This window comes from Salarias fasciatus (assembly GCF_902148845.1).
Source record: "Salarias fasciatus chromosome 23 unlocalized genomic scaffold, fSalaFa1.1 super_scaffold_20, whole genome shotgun sequence".
Taxonomy (NCBI): Eukaryota; Metazoa; Chordata; class Actinopteri; order Blenniiformes; family Blenniidae; genus Salarias; species Salarias fasciatus.
Window position 1 is genome coordinate 14816147 of NW_021941230.1, and position 19490 is coordinate 14835636.

The 19490-nt window shown below is 52.9% G+C and overlaps 6 protein-coding genes, 1 non-coding gene and 1 pseudogene across 8 annotated transcripts; 6 read left to right on the plus strand and 2 right to left on the minus strand.

Annotated features, from left to right (window-relative positions):
* Positions 1-60: 60 nt before the first annotated feature.
* Positions 61-3504, plus strand: LOC115384228 (caveolae-associated protein 2-like). The gene is made up of 6 exons (XM_030086549.1): positions 61-411; positions 655-795; positions 894-995; positions 1600-1866; positions 1938-2090; positions 2174-3504. Exons 1-6 carry the CDS (start codon positions 157-159, stop codon positions 2540-2542), a joined length of 1287 nt encoding a protein of 428 aa, XP_029942409.1. The 5' UTR covers positions 61-156; the 3' UTR covers positions 2543-3504.
* Positions 3505-3757: 253 nt separating this feature from the next.
* On the plus strand, positions 3758-4937 carry LOC115384232 (emopamil-binding protein-like). The gene is made up of 4 exons (XM_030086552.1): positions 3758-4009; positions 4102-4171; positions 4314-4452; positions 4579-4937. Exons 1-4 carry the CDS (start codon positions 3833-3835, stop codon positions 4814-4816), a joined length of 624 nt encoding a protein of 207 aa, XP_029942412.1. The 5' UTR covers positions 3758-3832; the 3' UTR covers positions 4817-4937.
* Positions 4909-5913, minus strand: LOC115384233 (ADP-ribosylation factor-like protein 11). 2 transcript variants are annotated; one of them, XM_030086553.1, is made up of 5 exons: positions 5781-5913; positions 5645-5710; positions 5453-5568; positions 5192-5369; positions 4909-5111 (listed from the first exon to the last, which is right to left on the minus strand). In XM_030086553.1, the coding sequence occupies exons 1-5, from the start codon at positions 5811-5813 to the stop codon at positions 4983-4985; spliced, it is 522 nt and encodes a 173-aa protein (XP_029942413.1). In that variant the 5' UTR covers positions 5814-5913; the 3' UTR covers positions 4909-4982. The 2 variants fall into 2 exon arrangements, with proteins under 2 accessions (XP_029942413.1, XP_029942414.1); XM_030086554.1 differs by having other exon boundaries at positions 5743-5781.
* Positions 5914-6326: 413 nt separating this feature from the next.
* Positions 6327-8260, plus strand: LOC115384231 (elongation factor 1-beta-like). Its single transcript, XM_030086551.1, has 7 exons — positions 6327-6482; positions 7023-7145; positions 7230-7365; positions 7443-7506; positions 7690-7815; positions 7984-8051; positions 8132-8260. The coding sequence occupies exons 1-7, from the start codon at positions 6403-6405 to the stop codon at positions 8216-8218; spliced, it is 684 nt and encodes a 227-aa protein (XP_029942411.1). The 5' UTR covers positions 6327-6402; the 3' UTR covers positions 8219-8260.
* Positions 7544-7621, plus strand: LOC115384273 (small nucleolar RNA SNORD51). The gene has a single exon (XR_003930867.1). It is a non-coding gene; the product is annotated as a small nucleolar RNA SNORD51 (small nucleolar RNA).
* Positions 8261-9539: 1279 nt separating the features above from the next.
* On the plus strand, positions 9540-12789 carry LOC115384236 (DBF4-type zinc finger-containing protein 2-like). The gene is given in 12 exon segments (XM_030086558.1): positions 9540-9744; positions 9822-9852; positions 9937-10039; positions 10119-10282; positions 10365-10569; positions 10571-10861; positions 10935-11054; positions 11129-11484; positions 11556-11733; positions 11802-11828; positions 11830-11994; positions 11996-12789. Coding segments are annotated over 12 exon segments (2097 nt in total). The 5' UTR covers positions 9540-9722; the 3' UTR covers positions 12431-12789.
* Positions 12790-12903: 114 nt separating this feature from the next.
* On the minus strand, positions 12904-16297 carry LOC115383885 (dystrotelin-like). The gene is made up of 12 exons (XM_030086092.1): positions 16228-16297; positions 15432-15615; positions 15241-15326; positions 15069-15148; positions 14921-14992; positions 14683-14846; positions 14484-14595; positions 14274-14407; positions 13947-14207; positions 13723-13864; positions 13059-13635; positions 12904-12986 (listed from the first exon to the last, which is right to left on the minus strand). The coding sequence occupies exons 1-12, from the start codon at positions 16295-16297 to the stop codon at positions 12904-12906; spliced, it is 1965 nt and encodes a 654-aa protein (XP_029941952.1).
* Positions 16298-17906: 1609 nt separating this feature from the next.
* Positions 17907-19123, plus strand: LOC115384234 (CD59 glycoprotein-like; annotated as a pseudogene).
* The last annotated feature ends 367 nt before the right edge of the window (positions 19124-19490 follow it).

Genomic DNA, 19490 nt, shown 5'->3' on the forward strand with positions numbered 1-19490 from the left:
TTTCCTGAGAGCCAACCAATCACAATGCAGTACACATACACACACGCACGCACACACACATACTCACACACACAAGGGCGGGTCAGGCAACTCAGTGTCTTTTTTCTGCAGCTGGAAGTTTGGTGAGTTTTGGGAGTCTCAGGCTCGAGTGTCATCATGGTGACCACGGAGACGCACCAAAGCCAGGACCTCCTGGTCCCCCAACAGGACCAGGCCCAGGAACCGGAGCAGGACCTGGACCAGGACCAGGACCAGGACCAGGAGGAGCCCACGTCGCCCTCAGCCCTGCTGTCAGGACTGGACCTGGAGAAGATGAGTCAGGGGCCGGTGAACGCCATCACGGTCCTCACGCTGCTCGACAAGCTGGTCCACATGCTGGACGCGGTCCAGGAGAACCAGCACAAGATGGAGGTGAAGGACCGGGTTAGAGGGACGACTGAGACTGCTCTCACATCCTACCGACCGTACAGACTGTAGACCTGACAGTTGTAATGACTGTAGAACTCCTTGTTCTGTTCTTGAAAGACTGATTGTTATGATTTCTTAAACAACTTCAAAAGTCAGATTACCACAGACTATCTTCTGGTAACTCGCTGGTTCATGACAGGTGATCTCCCGTTTCGTCACCTGCTTTGTGGCGGGTTGCCGTTTCAGGTGCATCAGGTGGAGATGGAGGGCGTGGTCCGGGGGATCCAGGCCGACATGACCAAACTCTCCAAGAGCCACAGCCACACGTCCAACACGGTCAGCAAGCTGCTGGACAAGAGCCGCAAGCTGTCGGTCACCATGAAGGAGGTCAGTGAGCGCGGCACCGGCCGGGGGCCGCCTGTCGGAGCGCGGCGAGCGCGGCGAGCCCGCCGACGGGCGCTTACCTCTGGCGGCGTCTCCCGCAGGTTCGCGACAGGATGGAGCGCCAGGGCGTCCAGGTCAAGAAGCTGGAGGCCAACCACGCCCACCTGATCCACAGGAACAACTTCAAGGTGCTCATTTTCCAGGTGAGAAAGGCATGCTGGGACATGGAGTCCCTCCCCCAGGCGTCTCCGTCCGCTGCCTTTTTTGGTCGTCGGCAGGAAAAGGAGCTGGAAAGTTTCCACGGAAACAGATCACAGGGTTTAGTTGGTCGCTACGGTAACAGCCAGCAGAGTGTATCAGGGACAGATATTAGCTGGGTTGAAAATTACGACACACACATAATCATGTGCGTGCTGCTTTTTTTCTCTCTCTCAGCAACACTCAACATTCCTGCCCTCCCAAAAATACCCAGCGTCCGTCACTCCCACTGCGAGCGTTCAGAAACACTGCTCCTCTGTGATCCCGAGTTCAAAACCAGCTGATCTGAGCAAACCGAGGAAGAAACACACCGAGTCAAACAACTTTCCTTATTTTCGTCTTTATTGGGACATTCCCATGGTGTTTTCACTTCGTCCATATGTTCCCTTCTTCTTCTAACATTCTCTTGGTGTTTTAACGAGGTTGTAACCATTTCCTGTTTTTCTGCATTGTGCTCCGTATCCTGTATTACTGCTGCGTTGCTCCCTTTCTTTGATTTGCAGACGACGTTCTCCTGATTGTTTTTTTAAATTTTCTGTCCTCTAACAGGAGGAGAACGAGATTCCGGCCACTGTTTTTGTGAAGGATCCTCCGCCGTTTCCTCGCGATGAGATTCCGGAGGAGGGCGAGGAACCGGCCGCTGGAACCGTCGACGGGAACCAGTCCCAGGAGGGCGGCCTCCACACCATCGACCTGTCGTCCGACGAGGACGTGGGCCTGGAGGCGGAGCTGGAGGACGAGGAACCGTGGCCTCAGGATCTGGAGAACATGGAGAAGTCGAGAGCCGAGAAACTGAAGCGCTCCAGTCTGAAGAAGGTGAAACGGACTGGTGGAAAGACGGACGGGCGTGGAGAGACAGACAGGTGTAACCGTCTTCCTCTGTCCAGGTGGACAGTCTGAAGAAGGCGTTCTCCAGGCAGAACATCGAGAAGAAGATGACAAAGATCGGGACGAAGATCGTCTCTGCGGAGCAGCGCGAGAAGATCAAACAGAAGACGTCCAGTCTCAAGGTTTCACCGCTGACCTTCAGCCTGAAGAAGGTGCGTTCTGCCTTCCTCTCAGACGGAAACGTGGCGTCGGGGTTTCTGCTGCTCTGCTGAATTCTCCCCTGATGTGTTTTCAGCCTCGCAGCAGCTCCGACTCTCAGCCTCCGGAAGGCTCCTCTCAGGTGGAGGAGGAACACGTCCAGCTCTCGCCGCTGGGCGGCGCCGGCGAGGAGCTGCCTTTCACCGAGGTTCACGCCCAGCTGGCACCGGCCGACCAGGAGGAGGAGCTGAAGGAGCAGGCGGAGGAGGAGGAGGCGGAGGAGGCGGAGAAGGAGGTGGAGAAGGAGGTGGAGAAGGAGGACGCCCCGGTGGTGGTGGAGGCGGAGGTCTCCGTGTCCTCAGAAGGAGTCGGTGAGGAGTACGCTCTGTCCGCCACCCTCCCTCAGGAGGAGAAGGAGCCCAGAGGAGCAGAGGAGGAGGAGGAGGAGGAGGAGGAGGAGGAGTAGGCCTCCATCAGATGAATGGAGGTTAGCAAAACAAACCTGAGCTGTAATCTTCACCACATCTTCTCAAAGGGACCGAACAACCCCTCCAAAACATTCCCTTCTCCCCAGCTCTCAAACGTTCCTACGAGGAGAATTCATTTCCATCCAGCATTCCTTACACAGCGCACGCAGAGAGAATCTCCTGGAGCTGGCAGAACCATCCCTCTAGAGCCAGAGCTCAGGTTTGTTTTGTGGTGGAGATGCGGCTTCTCCGCCATGGACCTTCACACAGATCACATATCGATTATTTGTGCTGATATCTAGAGCCTCAAACTTTATATCTTTTGAAATGTTCCTCCACGCCGGGTCTCAGCTGATTTTGTCGGTTCCAGTTTGAATGATGTTGAAGAATTTCATTTTTCGACTGATCTAAAAAAACCTAAAGAAATCCTGTGGTGACACCTCGACTTTTCATTCAGCATTTCTTTCTCAGTATCTTTTACCATTTCAGAGTTATATTAAAAAAAAAAGAGCAGACTGATAGAAGTGAGACCAACTCTTCAACAGCACTCAAACAGTGAACCCTCCTGCTGTAAAGAAACCGCAGATCACCAGTGTTCTCCATGAGTTTCTCAACTCCTCCAGGAATATTTCTACACACTTCCTTTTTCTTTTCTGCATTGTATTTTTTTTCATAATTTTCCTGACATTCAGACCTTTCCCTGACCCTCCTGGCGTTCTCTGCACATTCCGGGAATTCTCCGGCGCTCCCCCCGACATTCCCATGACGCTCTCCTGAGGTCTCCGTCTGCTTTACGGTTTCAGTCTGTTGCTGTTCTGACCAGCCGGAGAGCTCACTCAGAAGTCTGTGTTTTTCTTTGTGTGATCCGTCAGTTTGTGTTGACTCGATCGCTGCTTTTGCTGCCAAAGATTGTTTTCTGTGTGACGATGTGACATTTAATCAATAAAACCACAAAACCAGGTCTGTGCTCATTTCCACTGGAGAACCTCGCGTTGCAGAAGAGAATTAAACAGACTTCCTCACCACGAACCTGATTCTACCGGTGACCTCTGACCTCAGCTTTCTATGAAGGAGTGGGTGGAGCCAGGGGGGGTGAGGTGGTCTCCCCAGCAGCCAATAGAAAAGCAGCGGGTGGAACCTTTAAAGACAGGCCAATGAGGAGACGGGGGGTGGAGGCAGGCGAATCGCTCCATATTCAGTCCTCACTGTGACACACAATCCCACTGACACACTGCTGTAGTCGTACTACACTTCTTCATTTCTGCGTCCCTGTGGTACCTGCGGCGCCGATGGACTCGCCGGCGCCCCCCGGCATGTCTCTGGTGTCCCTCCTGTCCCTGTTGGCCTGCAGCTTCCAGCTGCTGGCCGCTGTGCTGCTCACGCGCAGGTACGGTGGGCGGAGCTCTGCGGCGGACAGGTGGGTGCTGCTGTGGCTCTTCTACGACGTCATCGTCCACCTGACGCTGGTAGGCGGGGCTTCTCCTCCCGCATGTTTACATGCTTCTCTTTAACGTTCCGACTGAAACAGCCTGGTTAGTGAGAACCGTTTCATCCTCAGGAAGGACCCTTTGTTTACATGTCTCTGGGTGGAACAGTGGAGACGTCTGAAGGCCCTCTGGCTGAACTCTGTACGTTTTATGTTCTTCTTAATACTCCATATTAAAGTACGGATGTAATTTAGTACACTTGTCGTCCTGAAACCCCAGTCTGATTTGACAATTTAAGTACAGCCGACAGGTAACGGAGTCTCCGTCTGTGTGTCACCTGCAGGGAAGGAGTACAGTAAAGCCGACAGCCGCTGGTTAGTTTCTGATCCGACAATCGTGTCCATTGAGATTCTGACTGTGGTCCTCGACTCTCTGCTGGGAATTCTGCTGATACATGCAGTGCTGCATGACAAATACTACAGGTAATTCAGTTAATCCTCCACTGATATCTCCCAGTAACAGGAAACAACAGAATATTTGTTATTAATCAGTGTTTTTCTCAGTCCTATAGAGCGTAGCATAAATTCAGTGTTGACTTGTTTTGACAGACACTTCCTGCAGATCACGCTGAGCGTGTGCGAGCTGTACGGCGGCTGGATGACCTTCTGTCCCGACTGGCTGATGGGCAGCCCGCATCTGAACACGTCCAGCTGGCTCTACTTGTGGGTCTACCTGGTCTTCTTTAACGGAGTCTGGGTCCTGGTGCCGGTCCTGCTGCTGGTCCAGTCCTGGCTCGGCCTCCGCAGCGTCCATGAGCTCAGAGCGCCGGACAGGAAAAGGCTGTAGAGACGCTCGTTTACCTCGCGTGAGGCTCCAGGCAGGATCAGTGCAGCTTCAAACGACACCATCAGACCCGAGTCCACACGGTCTTTATTTCTCATTAAAACCTCGTCCTACACCAGCACCAATAAAGTCTCTAAAAAAAAAAAAAAAAAAATCTGCTGGCCCTTCATCAACTCTTCTTGATCAGCTTGTTGACCGACATGAAGGCCTGCTGGAGGCCGAGTCCTCTCAGCGCGCTGCAGGCCTGGATCTCCCACCGTCTGTCCGAGTAACTGGGCAGGTCCAGCTGGGTGGACACCTGAGGACCAGGACAGAGACCGAGGACCAGGTGAACGGAACAGCCTCAAGAATCCAGTCGGTCCTCCTGCCGTGTCTCACCTCTCGGATCGTCATGGAGTTGGGCAGGTCCTTCTTGTTGGCGAGGACCATCAGAGGAACTTCTCTCAGGTTCTCGTCACTCAGGACCCTCCTCAGAGCTTTCTGGGCTTCCTGCATCCGAGCACGGTCACTGCTGTCCACCACGAACACCAGCGCCTTGCAGTCATCCAGGTAGTACCTGGAACACAGACCGACTCACTCGGTTATGTCATCCATTGTCTATTTGTTAGTGTAGCCGGCTGTTGTGTTGCTGTTCCTCACTTCCAGTTTGGTCTCATACTCTTTTGTCCTCCCACGTCCCACACTGTCAAAGACGTCTTCTTGTCCAGTTCCAGCATCCCCACATTAAAGCCTATGGTTGGCGACGTTTCCATCACCTGAAAGTTCAAACAGACTCACGTTTACCTGAGGACAGACTCGTCTGGGAGCAGAGCCACCCGGGAACAAACTCACCTGTCCAGTCAGCATGTGTGCCAGCAACGTGGACTTCCCAGCAGAGTCCAGGCCCATGAGGATTACCTGGATGAAGAAAACCTTAGAGTGCTGTTCACCCGAGGACTAAATACAGCTGGTCATCTGTGTGGTTTACCTGAGGAGAGGAGGCGGAGCGGCCCTGACCCATCGCTCTTCTTCTGTGGTTCCCACTGTGCGCCGACACTGCTCTGGCAGAAACTCACCTATCTGATTCTCCCCTCAGGTGGATTCAGCTTCATTCAGCTTCATTCACACCTGCAGCCAATAGGAGGGCAGATCACATGACACAGCACAGGTTGGACTGCATTTTTGTTGCAGAGGAGGGGCTGAGATTTAACCCAAACATTGTCCTTCACCTCAGACAGGCAACCAGGAATCTGATCAACTACTGCTGATAGAATAATTTAACAATAATAAAAAAAGGTCACTTCAGTCCAAATATAACAGAAGCATCTGTTTGTCTGCAGTTTGTTTCAAGGTAGAGTTTTATCTGTTTAACTCTGGGGTGTGGAAACTGGTTTAGTCCAAAGTGTAAAGGTTTCTCGTTTCTGTTGGTGGGGTGAATAAAGCAGAAAACCCCCCGCAGCCCCCCTCTTCTTCCTCCTCCTCCTCCTCCTCCTGGGAGGAGCAGCTGAAGGGTCCTTTGAGGAGGAGTCTGGTTCGGGTATAAAAGCGGCTCCCCCCGCCTCCCGCTCCTCCTTCTCCTCCTCTCACGGCTCCTCCGGATCTCCTTCGCCATGGGCTTCGGTGACCTGAAATCCCCCGCCGGCCTCAAAGTGCTGAACGGCTTCCTGTCGGAGCGCAGCTACATCGAGGGGTCAGTGAGCAGAGTCCGGCTCCGGGCGACCTCAAGCCCCCGTAGGAATGAAGGCAGGCGGGAGAAACTGCGCTCCGCTCGGCGCTGCAGCCGCCATCTTGGCTCCACGCTGAGATAACGTGGCTAGCCGCTAGCTGCTAGCTTACACTCAGCGCTGTGTAAACACTGAAATATAAGCAGCCGCATCGCTCAGTCGTCTGTAATTCGTAGCGACGGGCGCTAAAGTGAAGACAGAGTTTATTTGATTGTGATTCTATATGAAGAGAACTGGCTTGTTGCTGTTAGCCGGTTAGCATAGAGCAGCATGTAGCTCATGTTGCCACGTGATCTGTGTTGGTAACTTGCCAAAAAGTACATGCAATACGACACTATCGTGATTAGTCTTTCACTTGCATATGGAAATTGAACGTAATCACACATTTGTTTTAAAATTAATTGAAACGGTTCATTCCAATTAGCATGTTTGCTTGGTAACATGATGTTCAGACACCTGTACAGATGTCGTCATGGTGATGAGTTTTCCCCCTCCTCCTTCCTCAGGTTTGTCCCATCTCAGGCTGATGTGGCGGTCTTCGAAGCCATCTCGTCCCCGCCCCCTGCAGACCTGTGCCACGCTCTCCGCTGGTACAACCACATCCGGTCCTACCAGAACCAGAAGGGCAGGTGAGGCCGAGTCACTGCGTCGCTTCACAGCGTGCAGGTGTGACGTCTGCCAGGCAAACAAACCCTGCGCCCTCTGTGCGTCAGTCTGCCAGGTGTGAAGAAGCCTCTGGGGCAGTACGGCCCAGCCGGCGTGGCCGACGCCACCACGGGCCCCGCCCCTGCAGCCGATGATGAGGAGGAGGACGACGACGACATCGACCTGTTCGGGTCTGATGACGAGGTGAGGCTGCCGCGGCGTCCTCGGTCAGGTGAGGGTGGTGTGTACGGGTGTCTGATCGCTGCGCTGCTGTGTCACAGGACGCCGAAGCCGCTCGTCTGAAGGAGCAGCGGGTTGCAGAGTACGCCGCCAAGAAAGCCAAAAGTGAGAAACCGTTGAGAACGTCCTGCCATTAAGCTCACCGGATCACTGATGAATAACCAATCACCATCTTTCGGCTGATCGCCTGATGGACGCTTGTTTTTACCTGAGACGTCTTGGCTTGTCAGGATCGTTCGTCTCTGCGTGGTCGTCTTGGAAATAAAACTTCTCCCTCTCCTGCCTCAGAGCCCGCCCTCATCGCCAAATCCTCGCTCCTATTGGACGTGAAGCCGTGGGATGACGAGACGGACATGGCCAAACTGGAGGAGTGTGTACGGAGCATTCAGATGGAGGGACTCGTCTGGGGACAGTGTATGTTGTTCTACACGCGGTCCTGCAGTGTTTGGTGTTGATGATGATTTGAATCACCATCTTTCGACTGAATTCTGATGGACTCTTCAAGATCTGAAACCTCTCAGATTCACTGTTTGACAAGTGAGTCATGCGACCGTCACTCACCCAGGTGTTGTGTCATTTCAGCCAAACTGGTCCCGGTCGGATACGGCATCAAGAAGCTACAGATCGGATGCGTGGTGGAGGACGACAAGGTGAGCGTCCTCGCCGTCATCAAACGTCTTCTCCATTCAAGACGTGAACGTGTGTCAATGTGAACATGTTTCTTCCTCAGGTGGGCACAGACATACTGGAGGATCAGATCACAGCGTTCGAGGACTTCGTTCAGTCGATGGACGTCGCTGCGTTCAACAAGATCTAGAACAAATGTTGCATTAATAATAAAAAGCACTTGAAACACAAGATTAACTCGTCCTTGATTTTGTCCGTTCTGACCAGAAGTGCGATGGTATGCAGGGAAAATCTAAAATACGCAGAGAGTCAGCAGTCAAACTGTCTGTGGAATGAACCAGGCTAGAGTTCCTTCTGATGTGGAGAACGGTGTTTTTCCATTGTGAAACTGGAGCTTAGCTCACATTATTTCCTCAGAGTCGGTGAATAATCAAACACGTCTCAGTAAAAATTGTTTTTAATAACATTGCATAACTAACCCCTTCCCATGATACTTACTAAAAGTCCATAAAGCTTTTTTTTTCCCAATTGGCATTGATTTATGCTTAGTTTCTGCATATCACTAGACTCGAAAAGCTGTTACTGTAATGGTCCCAACATATAAACTGTTACTTAATTTAACACCAGACATATTGGAAAGTAACTATTAGCGTTAAGTTGAATTACTAGCCAAACCACTAAAAAAAAAAAAAAAGTTTTTGCAGCCCTTCTTGGTAGGAGACATTAGTGTTCTCAGATAACACATTTTTACTGGTTGACAACCCTGATAAATAGTTCCTGATTTCAAAAAATGCCTGCAAATGTCAGTTGCTGCAGCTAAAGATTAGAAGTTCAGGGTTTTAAAGAGCATAAACACTGAAACTGTTGAATAAAAATGAAAAGCCGCGATTCCCGATCCCGCCTGCAGGTGGCAGCAGCCATCGGTGGCTGAAGTCACTTCAGCAGACTGCCTGGTGGCACGGCAGAAGAAGAGTGGGACCGGAAGCTAAACAGTGCGGCGGAGCAGCGCGCGAGAAGCTTTTCAATGTGAAAATAAACAACGATCAGCTGCAGGTAAACGAGCTCTTCGGGACACACCCCGCGTTGCCTCCTGCATCCGATCAGCCGGCAGCGCGGGCGGTGAGCGGCGAGCGAACTGCTGCTCGGGCCCGCAGCTGACTGCATGCTAACGCTAGGGAGCTAAACGATAAGCACGTCAACAGCGGCGTCACCGGAGGCGTCATGGCGGCAAAACCTGGTTTAACCTGGAGAAATCGCGACTCGAGCTGCCGATTAACCGGATAGCGTCGTTACTTGGCGTCAGAGCGAACCAGCCATCTCTGGTTGGTCAGGTCGACTTGTTTACTGTCAACGCAATCTTGTGGAAACTGTTTACCCGAGTAAAACTACTGCGGAAACTTTTGGAATCATCCACCCATGTAGTTTAGGCCAGTCTCCAGGGTGGCCAGTGTGTTTGTCCTCGTGAACTCTTCTCCGGGTTTGTCTCTTCAGGCTCATGGACTCGCCCCTGCATCGCTCACCTGGTTACCATTGGCTACAGCATGGAGCTCTGTGATTGGACCGTGACGCCTCAACCTTCACGTTGGTCACCTGTCTGCCTTCACACCTGTTTCACGCTTTCTTCGCATCTCGTTCTGTTCACCCTGAAAACTTTCCACTCGTGCTGTTTGTGTTTCTCTTTTAGACAGTTCAGGATGTCTGACTCATCAGCTGCAGGTAAATAACCATCAGACTTATGTTCTTGAACCAGTTTTAGTGTTTGCTCTTCGGCTGAATCGGTGTGTTTGTCTTAGATGACCAAAGGAGGACAGAGACCAACACCAGGTGAGCCCACACACACACACGCCGCTTTCAAACCAGTCTGTAACGGCTCGAAGGACAGATGATTCTAAATGCGCTTTCTGGCAGGATGTGGGCGGAGTCAGAGCCGGAGCCGGGTCCATCCCAGTGTGAGACCCACAGACACGGCTACTGCTCATACTGCAGAGTCATGTACGTGAACCTGGACCAGGTACGGACGTCTCCTGCACATGTGAATCTGGTCTGTAACCGTGTGGCCGTCGCTCACCCTCACCGGTGTCCCGCCGTAGCACCTGTCCAGTCTGCGGCATCTGGACTCGGTCAAGTCATCGTCCCGAGGCACCGCCAGCGTGTCCAGCATTTCCTCCACCAGCAGTAGAACCAAACTAACTCTGCTCAAGCGCTTCCTTCAGGATGTCATGCAGCACCACCCGCACCGCTACAATGACCCGAGGTAAATGAACGCCGCTGCATGTGTCCCACGGCCGCAGATAAAGATGGAAAAAGAGATTCACCTGTTTGGTCCCCCCCCCCAGGCCATCCCACGCCGACCTACCAATGGTCTCCACCCCCTTGTTGCCGAGAGCGGCGGTGGACGAACCGCATTTCTCCGACGACAGCCGTTCTGCGGGGACCCCAAAGCAGCTGCCCAGCTCTGATGAGGCGTCTAATCAGCAGGAAGAGCTGGACATCTGCACGCAATCAGGAAATAAGGCCAACGATCCGCCGAGACGACGGGGGGAGGGGCGGGAGCGTCCCCCCAGCACGGGGCCAGGTTCCGGACCCGCAGCCTCAGGATACGCCCCCGATTCACAGAAAAGCTCACAGGAAGACCAACCGGAGGAAAACCAGCGAGTCCTCGTCGTCCTCACAACCGGCCAAGGGTCCAAACCTGAAACCTGACCCTGGAGCCGGGACCCGGCCCTCCCCGGGGAACAGGCCCTGGGAGGTGTGGCAGAAGGAGAGGAGGGACCTTTTCAAAGAGGAGGCGTTCTCCAACCACAGTGAACTGATGGACCAGACCATCGAGGAGGTTCGCCTCACTCTGTTGATCACTCACTCTTGTTTTCATGGTTTCATCAGCTCGGTGTGTCGTTCGACATCAGGTGGTCCAGAGGTGTTGCTATGGCGACAGTCGTGAGGTGAAGGAGGAGACGGAGAGCTTCCACTTCAGCCTCCCCGCCTCGGCGGAAACCCAGAGTGAAAATTGGGATTCGTCTGCACAGGTAGCCCCGTGTCTGCAGGCGGCGGCGCTCCCGCACGTCTCCGGCGCTGACGTCAAGCATCGTCTTTTCTGTAGGTTGTCTTCCAGCAAAGTCGCGTTGACGCGCCTGCGCAGGCCACTCAGACGGAGGGGCGGGACCTCAGCCAGCTCACGGACTGCCAGGTGGACCTGGAGAACCAGGGCTACTCCAACCAGCTGGACTGCGCCTTGAAAGGAGAACGCAGACCAAACGCCGAGGCGGCGCTGGAGCAGGGCTTCTGGGGTCTGCCCATCGAGGACGTGCTGCCGGCGCCACAGCACATCCCGGACTCCTTCAGGGGGAAGACCTGGGCCCAGATCGAGCAGGAGGACGAGCAGCGCGTGGACAGGCTGGTCCGCCAGTTCAGACGAGGACACTTCATCTGCTACTTCGACTCGGAGTCCCTCGCCAGGTAACGTCCAGCTCGGGGGGGACAGCCTGAGGGGTCTGGACACGGCGGGTGAAACCGCTCTGTGCACGCAGGTACGGGAGGAGGAGCCCGAACAAGAAGCAGCAGGACGAGGCGCCGGAGGAAGACTCGGCCATGATGCCTCTGATGGACCACGACGACCACGACTCGGTGGAAGAGAGGAGGAGGAGGAGGAAGACGAGGAAGCCGCAGGAGAAGAAGAAGCACTTCAGGCTGGCGTCCCGGTGTCAGGTGAGGCGCGCGGCCGTGCGCGTCGTTGGACCTGGAGGGTCAGCGTTTCAACTATTTCCCTCTTTCAGGTGGTGAAAGTCAGTCACGGCACACAGGACCGTCCCGTTGGCGTCTCCAGAGGCCACGCCCAGCACTGCCGCCTCAGCCAATCGGGACGCGGCTCAGACGCCGGAGGCGCCGACGTGGCGCTGCCTGCCCCCGACGTACTCCACCATCATCTCGCCCGTGCAGCCGCGCACCTCGACGGTCTACCTGCTGAGCTTCGCCCGCCGGCCCCGCCCCCTCCCGCAAGCGAGCGGCAGCCTGTCCGCTGAAATACTGCCGGAAGAGGCGGCGCCCGCTGGACCTGCAGGGTCTAAAGGTCAAATACAGAAGCGTACCAGTGCGGCTGTATGAGCCCGGCACCAACCGCATCCTGAAGGCCGCCCCCCGCAGAGACTCCGCCCCCTCGGACACGCCGCCGGCGTTCGTCCGCCAGCTGTTCGGCAGCCTGAGTCCAGACCTGAACGCGCCCGGGGTCAACGGTCAAAGGTCGGCGGACCACGACCCGGACGCCCAGACGGACGGGGTGCGGCGGCTCGGCGCCACGGCGGAAACCTCGCCCATCAGCAGCAGGTCGGGGCAGTCCCGCGGGACACGCCCCCCGCCCGCCAAGAGGCCAACCAGGAGGGCGGGGCAGGAGGGGGCGGGACTCTGATGACAGGACGCCTGTCCACCAATAAGCTGGAGACCAGGCCATTGATAGAATGTGTAGCAGGTGGGAGTTTAAACGGGAGGCTGCCATCTGTTTACAGAAGAAATAGATATTATTTATATCGACAGATTTTAAACAGATTATGTTTTCACTTTATATTTTTTTATTATGATAAAAAGTGAAGTAAAGACAAATTAAAAGACACTGAATGCGGGACTCAAACTGACCTCTGTTTGAATCTCAATATTAAATTAAAAGAAAGAGTATTTTATGTTTTGCTTTTCTGATTCTCACACATGGAATATTGTCAGTTAAGTCAAAGTGATTTTTAAAAGAATGAAATTCACGTAAAAATTCTGGCAGCTGAAATTTTTAAACAAATCCACCTGGAAGCTTTTCTGCAGCTCCCTTTTTTATTTTTCTATCTTTATTGGATTTGAATAAAGTTTTCTAAACTCAAACTTGGCGTCCGGTCGTCATTTGACACCGTCCACCAGGTGGAGTATCGAGTCGCCCACCTGCTCTGCAGCATCCACAAGCTCCGCCCTCTTCGTGACACCTGAGCACACGAGCAGAGGCACGGGTTTGTAACGGCCAGGTGACGTCAACAACAGAACAACAGGCGTCTCACCTGTCGGTGTCCACCGGCCTGTCTCCATCGCGGTCTTGAGTCGGTCGACGGTTTCCTGCAGCAGATCCTCTGGACGACGTGTCCCGCTGCCGCCGTCCTCTCCATCAGACGGACAGGTGTCCTCCGTTAGCCCCGCCTCCTCCGGTCCATGCTGTGATCTCATTTGCTGATGGAGGCTCACGTCTTCGGACTCCTCGAGGTAATAATCATGTGACGCCGCCAAGTGCTGGTGCATCGTGGGAGATGGAGTTTCTGGTTCTTCGTCGCTCCAGCTGCCCATGGTCTTCATCAGCTCTTCCTCCTCTTCATCATTCGTCTGCACATCGGAGGGTGGCGTGATTTGCCCTCCGTCTGGGAGACGTTCGTGTTCCGTGTCTGCGTCGCTGACGTGTCCGCCGTCTGCGTCGTCTTCCTGCTTCCTGTCCGTCTTGTTGACGTGTCCTGTCTCCGTCTCGCCAGCTTCTTCTCTGTCCACGTCGTCCACTCCTTCGCTGTCCTCGTCACTGACGTCTCCAGTCTCCCTGCCGTCGTTCTGTCCTCTTTCCAAATTATTGACTTCTCTTCTGTTGTTCAAAGCCTGAAAATTATTTAAAAAAAATACAGAAATGTTACTCCCATGATGCATTTCACCACGCAGGAGCCAGTGATAGCACTCCTCTCTTACCTGGGTGAGCATGTCCTGCAGGTGAGCGTTGTGTTGTCTCAGTGTCTCCATGGTAACCTCCATTTCTGAGCACCTGTACTCGAGGTCGCCCTGCTCTGACTCCACAGCGGCCCGCCACTCCTGGAGCTCCGCCTCCCACAGCCTGGCGAGGACACAAACATCCCGACGCGGCTCCCGCAATAAGTACAAACACACCGTGACGAAGGCGACGGTTGTTGGTTCACCGTTTGTCTCTCTGAAGATTTCTGACGTCGCTCAGCAGAGCCGCCGCCGCCGCCGCCTTCGACAGGAAACATGGCGTCAGGTTTTCATGGTCACATCGAGACACGTGGACAGCGAGGTCCTCAGGGATCACCTGCTCGGAGGAATCATCTGTCCTCGGAGGAGAAGGAGGCGCCGAGCCATCGCCGGATCCGTCTTCTTCAGGGGAGGGGCCGGGAACCGAGTCGGCCAATCCCGTCGGGCCGTCAAGAGGGGGCGGGGCGCTGGCAAAAACACGTACTTCACAAGGTGGCCCAACTCTGAAAACTCATTCAATCCCCCGCCCCCACCTGTTCCCAGCATCCTCTGGCTCCGCCCACACGACCACCCTCTTCCTCACAGAGTCTCTCTGGGTGTATCGCCGCGGCAACAGCGCACGGCGAGTGTTGTGCAGTAAGGAGCTGAGGGATTCCCTCCAGGTGGGCTGCAAGATGGGAGACACACGTTCTGCTCATCTGTCGTAAAGAGTAAAGACCGGAGCCTCTGGGCCAGGGCGTTACCTGCGTGCACAACTCCAGCACCGGGTGTCCGCGCTTGTGCTTCCTGGTCTGTCGGAGGCTGAGGAAGCAGCTCTGACACACGTGAATGTTCAAACACTTTAAACACCGAAACCTGAAAAGAGGGGAAACAAAAAAAAAAAAAAAAAGGTCAAAGGTCACGGTGAAGCCTTGGCGGAGTCCGTCGGACCCTCGGACTCACCTGAGCCCCGTGATGGGGGAGGTCCTACAGGTGTGGCAGCGCACGTTGTGTGTCACATCGCGGCTGACGGACAACCGGTACAGAGTCGGTAACCACAGCAACAGCCGCGGCTCGGTCTGCAGCCACGACAACACGTGCCGTCGACTCACGGCCGGGGTCAGCGCCTGTAAACACTCCATGTCAGCGCGTTTCCATGACGACCGAGGTGAACGCGCTGCCGCCGTGTGAGCGGTCTCACCCCGTCGAAGCACGACTTGACCGCCGCCTCCACGCCACCGAACGCCCCCTCCTCCTGTACGGCCGCCGGGATCTAAACACACACACACACGTTACAGCCGGAGCACAGCCGCAGGTGCATTCTGGGAAGTGCAGCCTGGTTGACCGACCTGGCTGAGGTCCTGCAGCAGCGACCTGAGCCCTGAGCGGCTCACGGATCCTGACTTGTCGTCCAACACGTCCAGCAGGCCTGCAGCAGGCCGAGGAAACGCCGGAGAGGCTGCAGGTTTTATATGAGCTAAACAGTAAATAAAAGGCTTGTTTTCCTGGAATCTGACTCACCTGTGAACTTCGCCTGCAGGGTGTCGGCGCACAGAGCGATCAGAGCGGTGTGAAGAGAGCGAATGGCAACACGGCCGCTACGACCACTGACAGACAGACAAACAAACAAACAGACGTCGTTTTGTTGACTGGAAGAAAGCTTTGGAGCGTCGTAAACTTTATTGATCATCGTGTTTCTTCCACAAGCGGACCGGTCGACGATGGTGAGCATCAGGCTGGTGGCTTCCTCTGGAGTCGCCACTTGGCCCGGCACTTCCTGCGAGACGCTGTGAAACATCCTGTCCAGCGCACGCGTCACTTCCTCCCGAGTCATGGCTCCACCCACCGAGCGCGGCGCCGCCGCCGCCGCCACGTGTCGCACAAACACAACGTCCACTGGACGCACAAACAAACAACAATAAGAGCTGAAAGACAGAGAAACTACAAGAAAGCATCGGTGGACGGCCTCCTCCAGTGTCCCCCAGTCTCCGCTCAAACCGAGTCAAACACCTCAGAAAGGTCCACAGACAGAATCCCACAATGTTGTTTTCCGTCCGAGGCATTGAACGTAGCATGAGTTCCAGACACAGCAGCTGTTGTTGAACTGCGGCTGGCTCTGAAGCTCGCCTGTGCTTCACACAAGAGATTACTTGTCCAAAAAGAATGGCTTCAATGGCGCGTTGACCTGAGAGTCAAGAATTTTGGCGTGGAGTGTTGAGAGTCTTGATATTGATCTGCAGCTGTTCCGATGTGCATTGTTTGGCGTTTGAAACATCAGAAAATGTCACCAAAAATATAAATATCATTGTCAAAAGAAATGCAAACAACATTTAAAAAGTCAAAGACACACACTCAGTACTTAAAAAGGTTGTTGTTTGATGCACCGTGACAGTGTCATTGATTATTTACAAACAGTGTGAGTCCTTGTGAAAGAAGTGTTGTTTGTAAACAGAGCGTGGGGGCAGAGGGGTTGTTTGTTTGTTTGTTTGTAAACAGAGTGCGACTCACTGTGGCAGAGCCTCTGCAGAGTCTGGAGCTTAACGGCCGTTCTGTATACAGATGGACGGATTTCATTCATCGCTTCTATTGACAAACAAAGTAAAAAACAAATAACAAGAAGAACAAAACAAACTGAGGAAAGCAGCGTGTAAAGTTGCCGTAACTCACCGAGGCTGTCCAGATCCATGAGGAACGACGATCAGGTGCAAACAGAGACGGTAGAAACGGCCCGAGTCTCCTGCAGCTGGTCAAAGTTGCTGCTACTAAATTATGAAGGAAGGTTTCCTGTTTCATCACAGCACACCTGTCTCACCTGCTGTCTGTCGGCCAATCAGAAGGCACCATCATGCCGGCATCGCCAACACTTCAAGCCTGTGCTCAATACCTGGCTCGTCAACGGCCTTGAGCCACCTTCACAAACTAAGAATACAGTAGTGAAGTTTTTTTTTTTTCAATGAAACTGACCATAAAAAACATTTCTCTTTGAACTGGAGTCATAAAAGTGAGAAGATTTATGAAAGCAGAGAGAACAAACAGTTTATGGATGCGTTACAGTGTGAGCCTACACAAGCGGCAGTGGAGCAGTGGGAGGCCGGGCGGCTGATTCAAACGGTTGTGTAATGAAACAATGGCGGCCCTGTGACGGACACACGTACAGTTGTGTTGTGTTTGTGTCCTCAACTCTTTGTCTCGGTGAACATCGAACGATTGTTGGTGTGAGGTCAACCCGGGACAAAACACTGAGCTTCTTCTTCTGCGCTGAGATAAACGGCCGACGCCGAGCCGCTCCGCCAGCACCAGCGTCACGCCGGCCGGCGAGGAAACGCCACACACACACACACAAAAATCACCGCAAAGATACAGAAGACCAAATGCAAGGAAGGAAAAAATAATAATGATAACACAAGATACAGGGACACAATGGAAAAAAGATGCAGCACAACAACAGATAGCAAAACAACGACAAAACAACTTGAGAGAAACAAAAAACTATTACAAGACATAAGGCAACCAGAGAGACACAAAACACATACAATGAGACACAAGGCAAACATAAAGACACACAAAACAACCATGAGGAGAAACACAACAACCACAAAGTGACACAAATAAACAGGAAATAGACAAACAGAAATATAAAATACCTCCAGAGAGACCTCAAATAGTTACAGATATAAACACAACTACAAAGAAACACAAAACAACCACAAAAGAGATATAAAACAACAACACAGTGACGCAAAATTAAACAAAAGACACAAGGCCACAACTTAGTGAAACAAAGTAACTGTAAAGAGACAGAAATCAACCACACCGAGACACAAAACAACAAAAACACACACAAAAACGACAAATTCTTGATAATGCTTGTAGTTTGTGTTTGTGTGTGTGTGTGTGTGTGTGTGTGTCCTCCCAGATTGCGTCGCTCCTCCTCCACTGGGTGTTACTTCTGCCAGAGTGCAGTCTGGACTCTGCCAGAATCACTCCTCATTTCCACCACGTCCTCGGACATAACAGGAAGACCAAGCTGAAGGAGTACTGCTGCTGGGTGGGTACACACACACAAACACACACACACACACACACACATACACACACACATGGTACACAGCATACCCAGTGAGTTCTGACCTGTTTGACTCTCTGTTCTGAATCCAGATGTGTGTTTGAGCTGCACTGAGGTGAAAATGAAGCGCTCCCTGGGAATCTGCTGCTGGTGTTCTCCGCTCTCATCGGACTCGGTGCGTTTGATCTTTCCACCTGGTCACACTGATCAGGTCTCATCTGGTCTGGAACTAACTCTGACATATTCTGTAATCGCACTACTGGCACACTTCACTGCTCTTTCAGTTCACAGAAGTTTAACTTTGTTTTAAGTCGTCATGGCAACCGTACCTAACCACACTGTCATACGTCCAAAACCCACCCGCTGGATCTGGACTCACCCGTCTCCTGCTTTCCTTCAGGGACGGCGATCCGCTGTTACAGCTGCAAAGACTACACCGCCAGCTGCACCAAACAGCGGGACTGTAGCTATGACGACGCATGTCTCACGCTGAACGAGAGGGGTACGGACACACCTGCCCACAACATCTGTACACATGACACATCTGTACATATGACACACCTGTACACCTGATTTGGGGTGCTGTGCCGTCACACAGGTGGGATGACCTACCGACAGTGTCTGAAGTATTCAGACTGTGAGTACAGCCGACTGGGCCAGATGTTCCCGCAGGTAAAGAGCTGCATTCTGAATCAACCCAGAACCTCTACTGAGCCTCACCTGGTCAGAGGTCACAGGAGAGGTCACAGATCCGGCACCAACTCCTTTGTGTTGAACTTTCTGTCCTGTTGGAGAGAACAAGGTTTTTTTTTTATCCTCAGCAGTCATTAATCTGTCAGCAATAAACTGTTATCACAGAAATCAATGCATAATCCAAACTATAAACTGTAATCTAGAATCAGTGATGTGAACAAAACCCGGGATACTAACGATGAGCGTTACACGTATACTGACAAATATTAAAGAACTGATAAAAAGCAGTTATATTGATCTGCTGCCCACCTGTTGATTGGTCTCTTTCAGGTTTCCAGCTTCACTTTTAAGTGCTGTAACTCGGACCTGTGTAACTCCGCCCCCTCCTCTGCAGCCAGCTCTCTGATTGGCCTGCTGACCTCCTTGGCGGTCATGTGGTGGTGTGTCCACTGAGGGCTCTCCGGCGCCACCTGCGGTCACAGATAACCACAGCAGCTTGCCTAACAACACCGTGAGCATGTCGCACTCTGCTCCCCACACGAAAAACAGAAACGGAAACCTACTGACACGTTTCACTTTTTAACTCGCTTTGAAACCTTTAATTCTGACGCCTGAGGTCAGTTTTAACCTACAATAAAGGGTCAAAACAGAAAACTAGACTTTGCATCTTCATTTCATTTCTTCTCGCTCTCTCTTTTTTCTGCTTGTTTGAATGGATTTGCCACGGAGTTTCAGTTTAAACACATTTTAGCCATGTGGGCTGAAAGGTAGAGCAGGGTATCATCTGCATAGCGCAGGAGCCAGGTATGGTCCTTACAGACACCTGTAATATGACCAATGGGATGGAAGGAGATGCATAATGAAGAGGACGGGTCAGAGTGAATTTGAGATCCAACAGTTATTTTCAGAAAACTTATTGTTGGGACAAAACACTGAGCTTCTTCTGCGCTGAGATAAACGGCCCGATGCCGAGTCGCTCCGCCAGCACCAGCGTCACGCCGACGAGGCTCCA

Excerpts from the sequence above, each read along its gene's own strand:
- LOC115384232 (XM_030086552.1), top strand. The coding sequence starts at position 3,833 with ATGGACTCGCCGGCGCCCCCCGGCATGTCTCTGGTGTCCCTCCTGTCC. Across the intron at positions 4,010-4,101 it reads TCATCGTCCACCTGACGCTG|GAAGGACCCTTTGTTTACAT; the intron begins GTAGGCGGGGCT and ends TTTCATCCTCAG. Across the intron at positions 4,453-4,578 it reads CTGCATGACAAATACTACAG|ACACTTCCTGCAGATCACGC; the intron begins GTAATTCAGTTA and ends TTGTTTTGACAG.
- LOC115384231 (XM_030086551.1), top strand. The coding sequence starts at position 6,403 with ATGGGCTTCGGTGACCTGAAATCCCCCGCCGGCCTCAAAGTGCTGAAC. Across the intron at positions 7,507-7,689 it reads CGCCGCCAAGAAAGCCAAAA|AGCCCGCCCTCATCGCCAAA; the intron begins GTGAGAAACCGT and ends CTCCTGCCTCAG. Across the intron at positions 8,052-8,131 it reads GCGTGGTGGAGGACGACAAG|GTGGGCACAGACATACTGGA; the intron begins GTGAGCGTCCTC and ends TTTCTTCCTCAG.
- LOC115383885 (XM_030086092.1), bottom strand. The coding sequence starts at position 16,297 with ATGAATGAAATCCGTCCATCTGTATACAGAACGGCCGTTAAGCTCCAG. Across the intron at positions 15,327-15,431 it reads ATGCTCACCATCGTCGACCG|TGGTCGTAGCGGCCGTGTTG; the intron begins GTCCGCTTGTGG and ends TCTGTCTGTCAG. Across the intron at positions 14,208-14,273 it reads CCAGAGGATGCTGGGAACAG|CGCCCCGCCCCCTCTTGACG; the intron begins GTGGGGGCGGGG and ends TGTTTTTGCCAG.
- LOC115384228 (XM_030086549.1), top strand. The coding sequence starts at position 157 with ATGGTGACCACGGAGACGCACCAAAGCCAGGACCTCCTGGTCCCCCAA. Across the intron at positions 412-654 it reads AGAACCAGCACAAGATGGAG|GTGCATCAGGTGGAGATGGA; the intron begins GTGAAGGACCGG and ends TTGCCGTTTCAG. Across the intron at positions 796-893 it reads TGTCGGTCACCATGAAGGAG|GTTCGCGACAGGATGGAGCG; the intron begins GTCAGTGAGCGC and ends CGTCTCCCGCAG.
- LOC115384233 (XM_030086553.1), bottom strand. The coding sequence starts at position 5,813 with ATGGGTCAGGGCCGCTCCGCCTCCTCTCCTCAG. Across the intron at positions 5,370-5,452 it reads AGTATGAGACCAAACTGGAA|GTACTACCTGGATGACTGCA; the intron begins GTGAGGAACAGC and ends TCTGTGTTCCAG. Across the intron at positions 5,112-5,191 it reads ACTCCATGACGATCCGAGAG|GTGTCCACCCAGCTGGACCT; the intron begins GTGAGACACGGC and ends CCTGGTCCTCAG.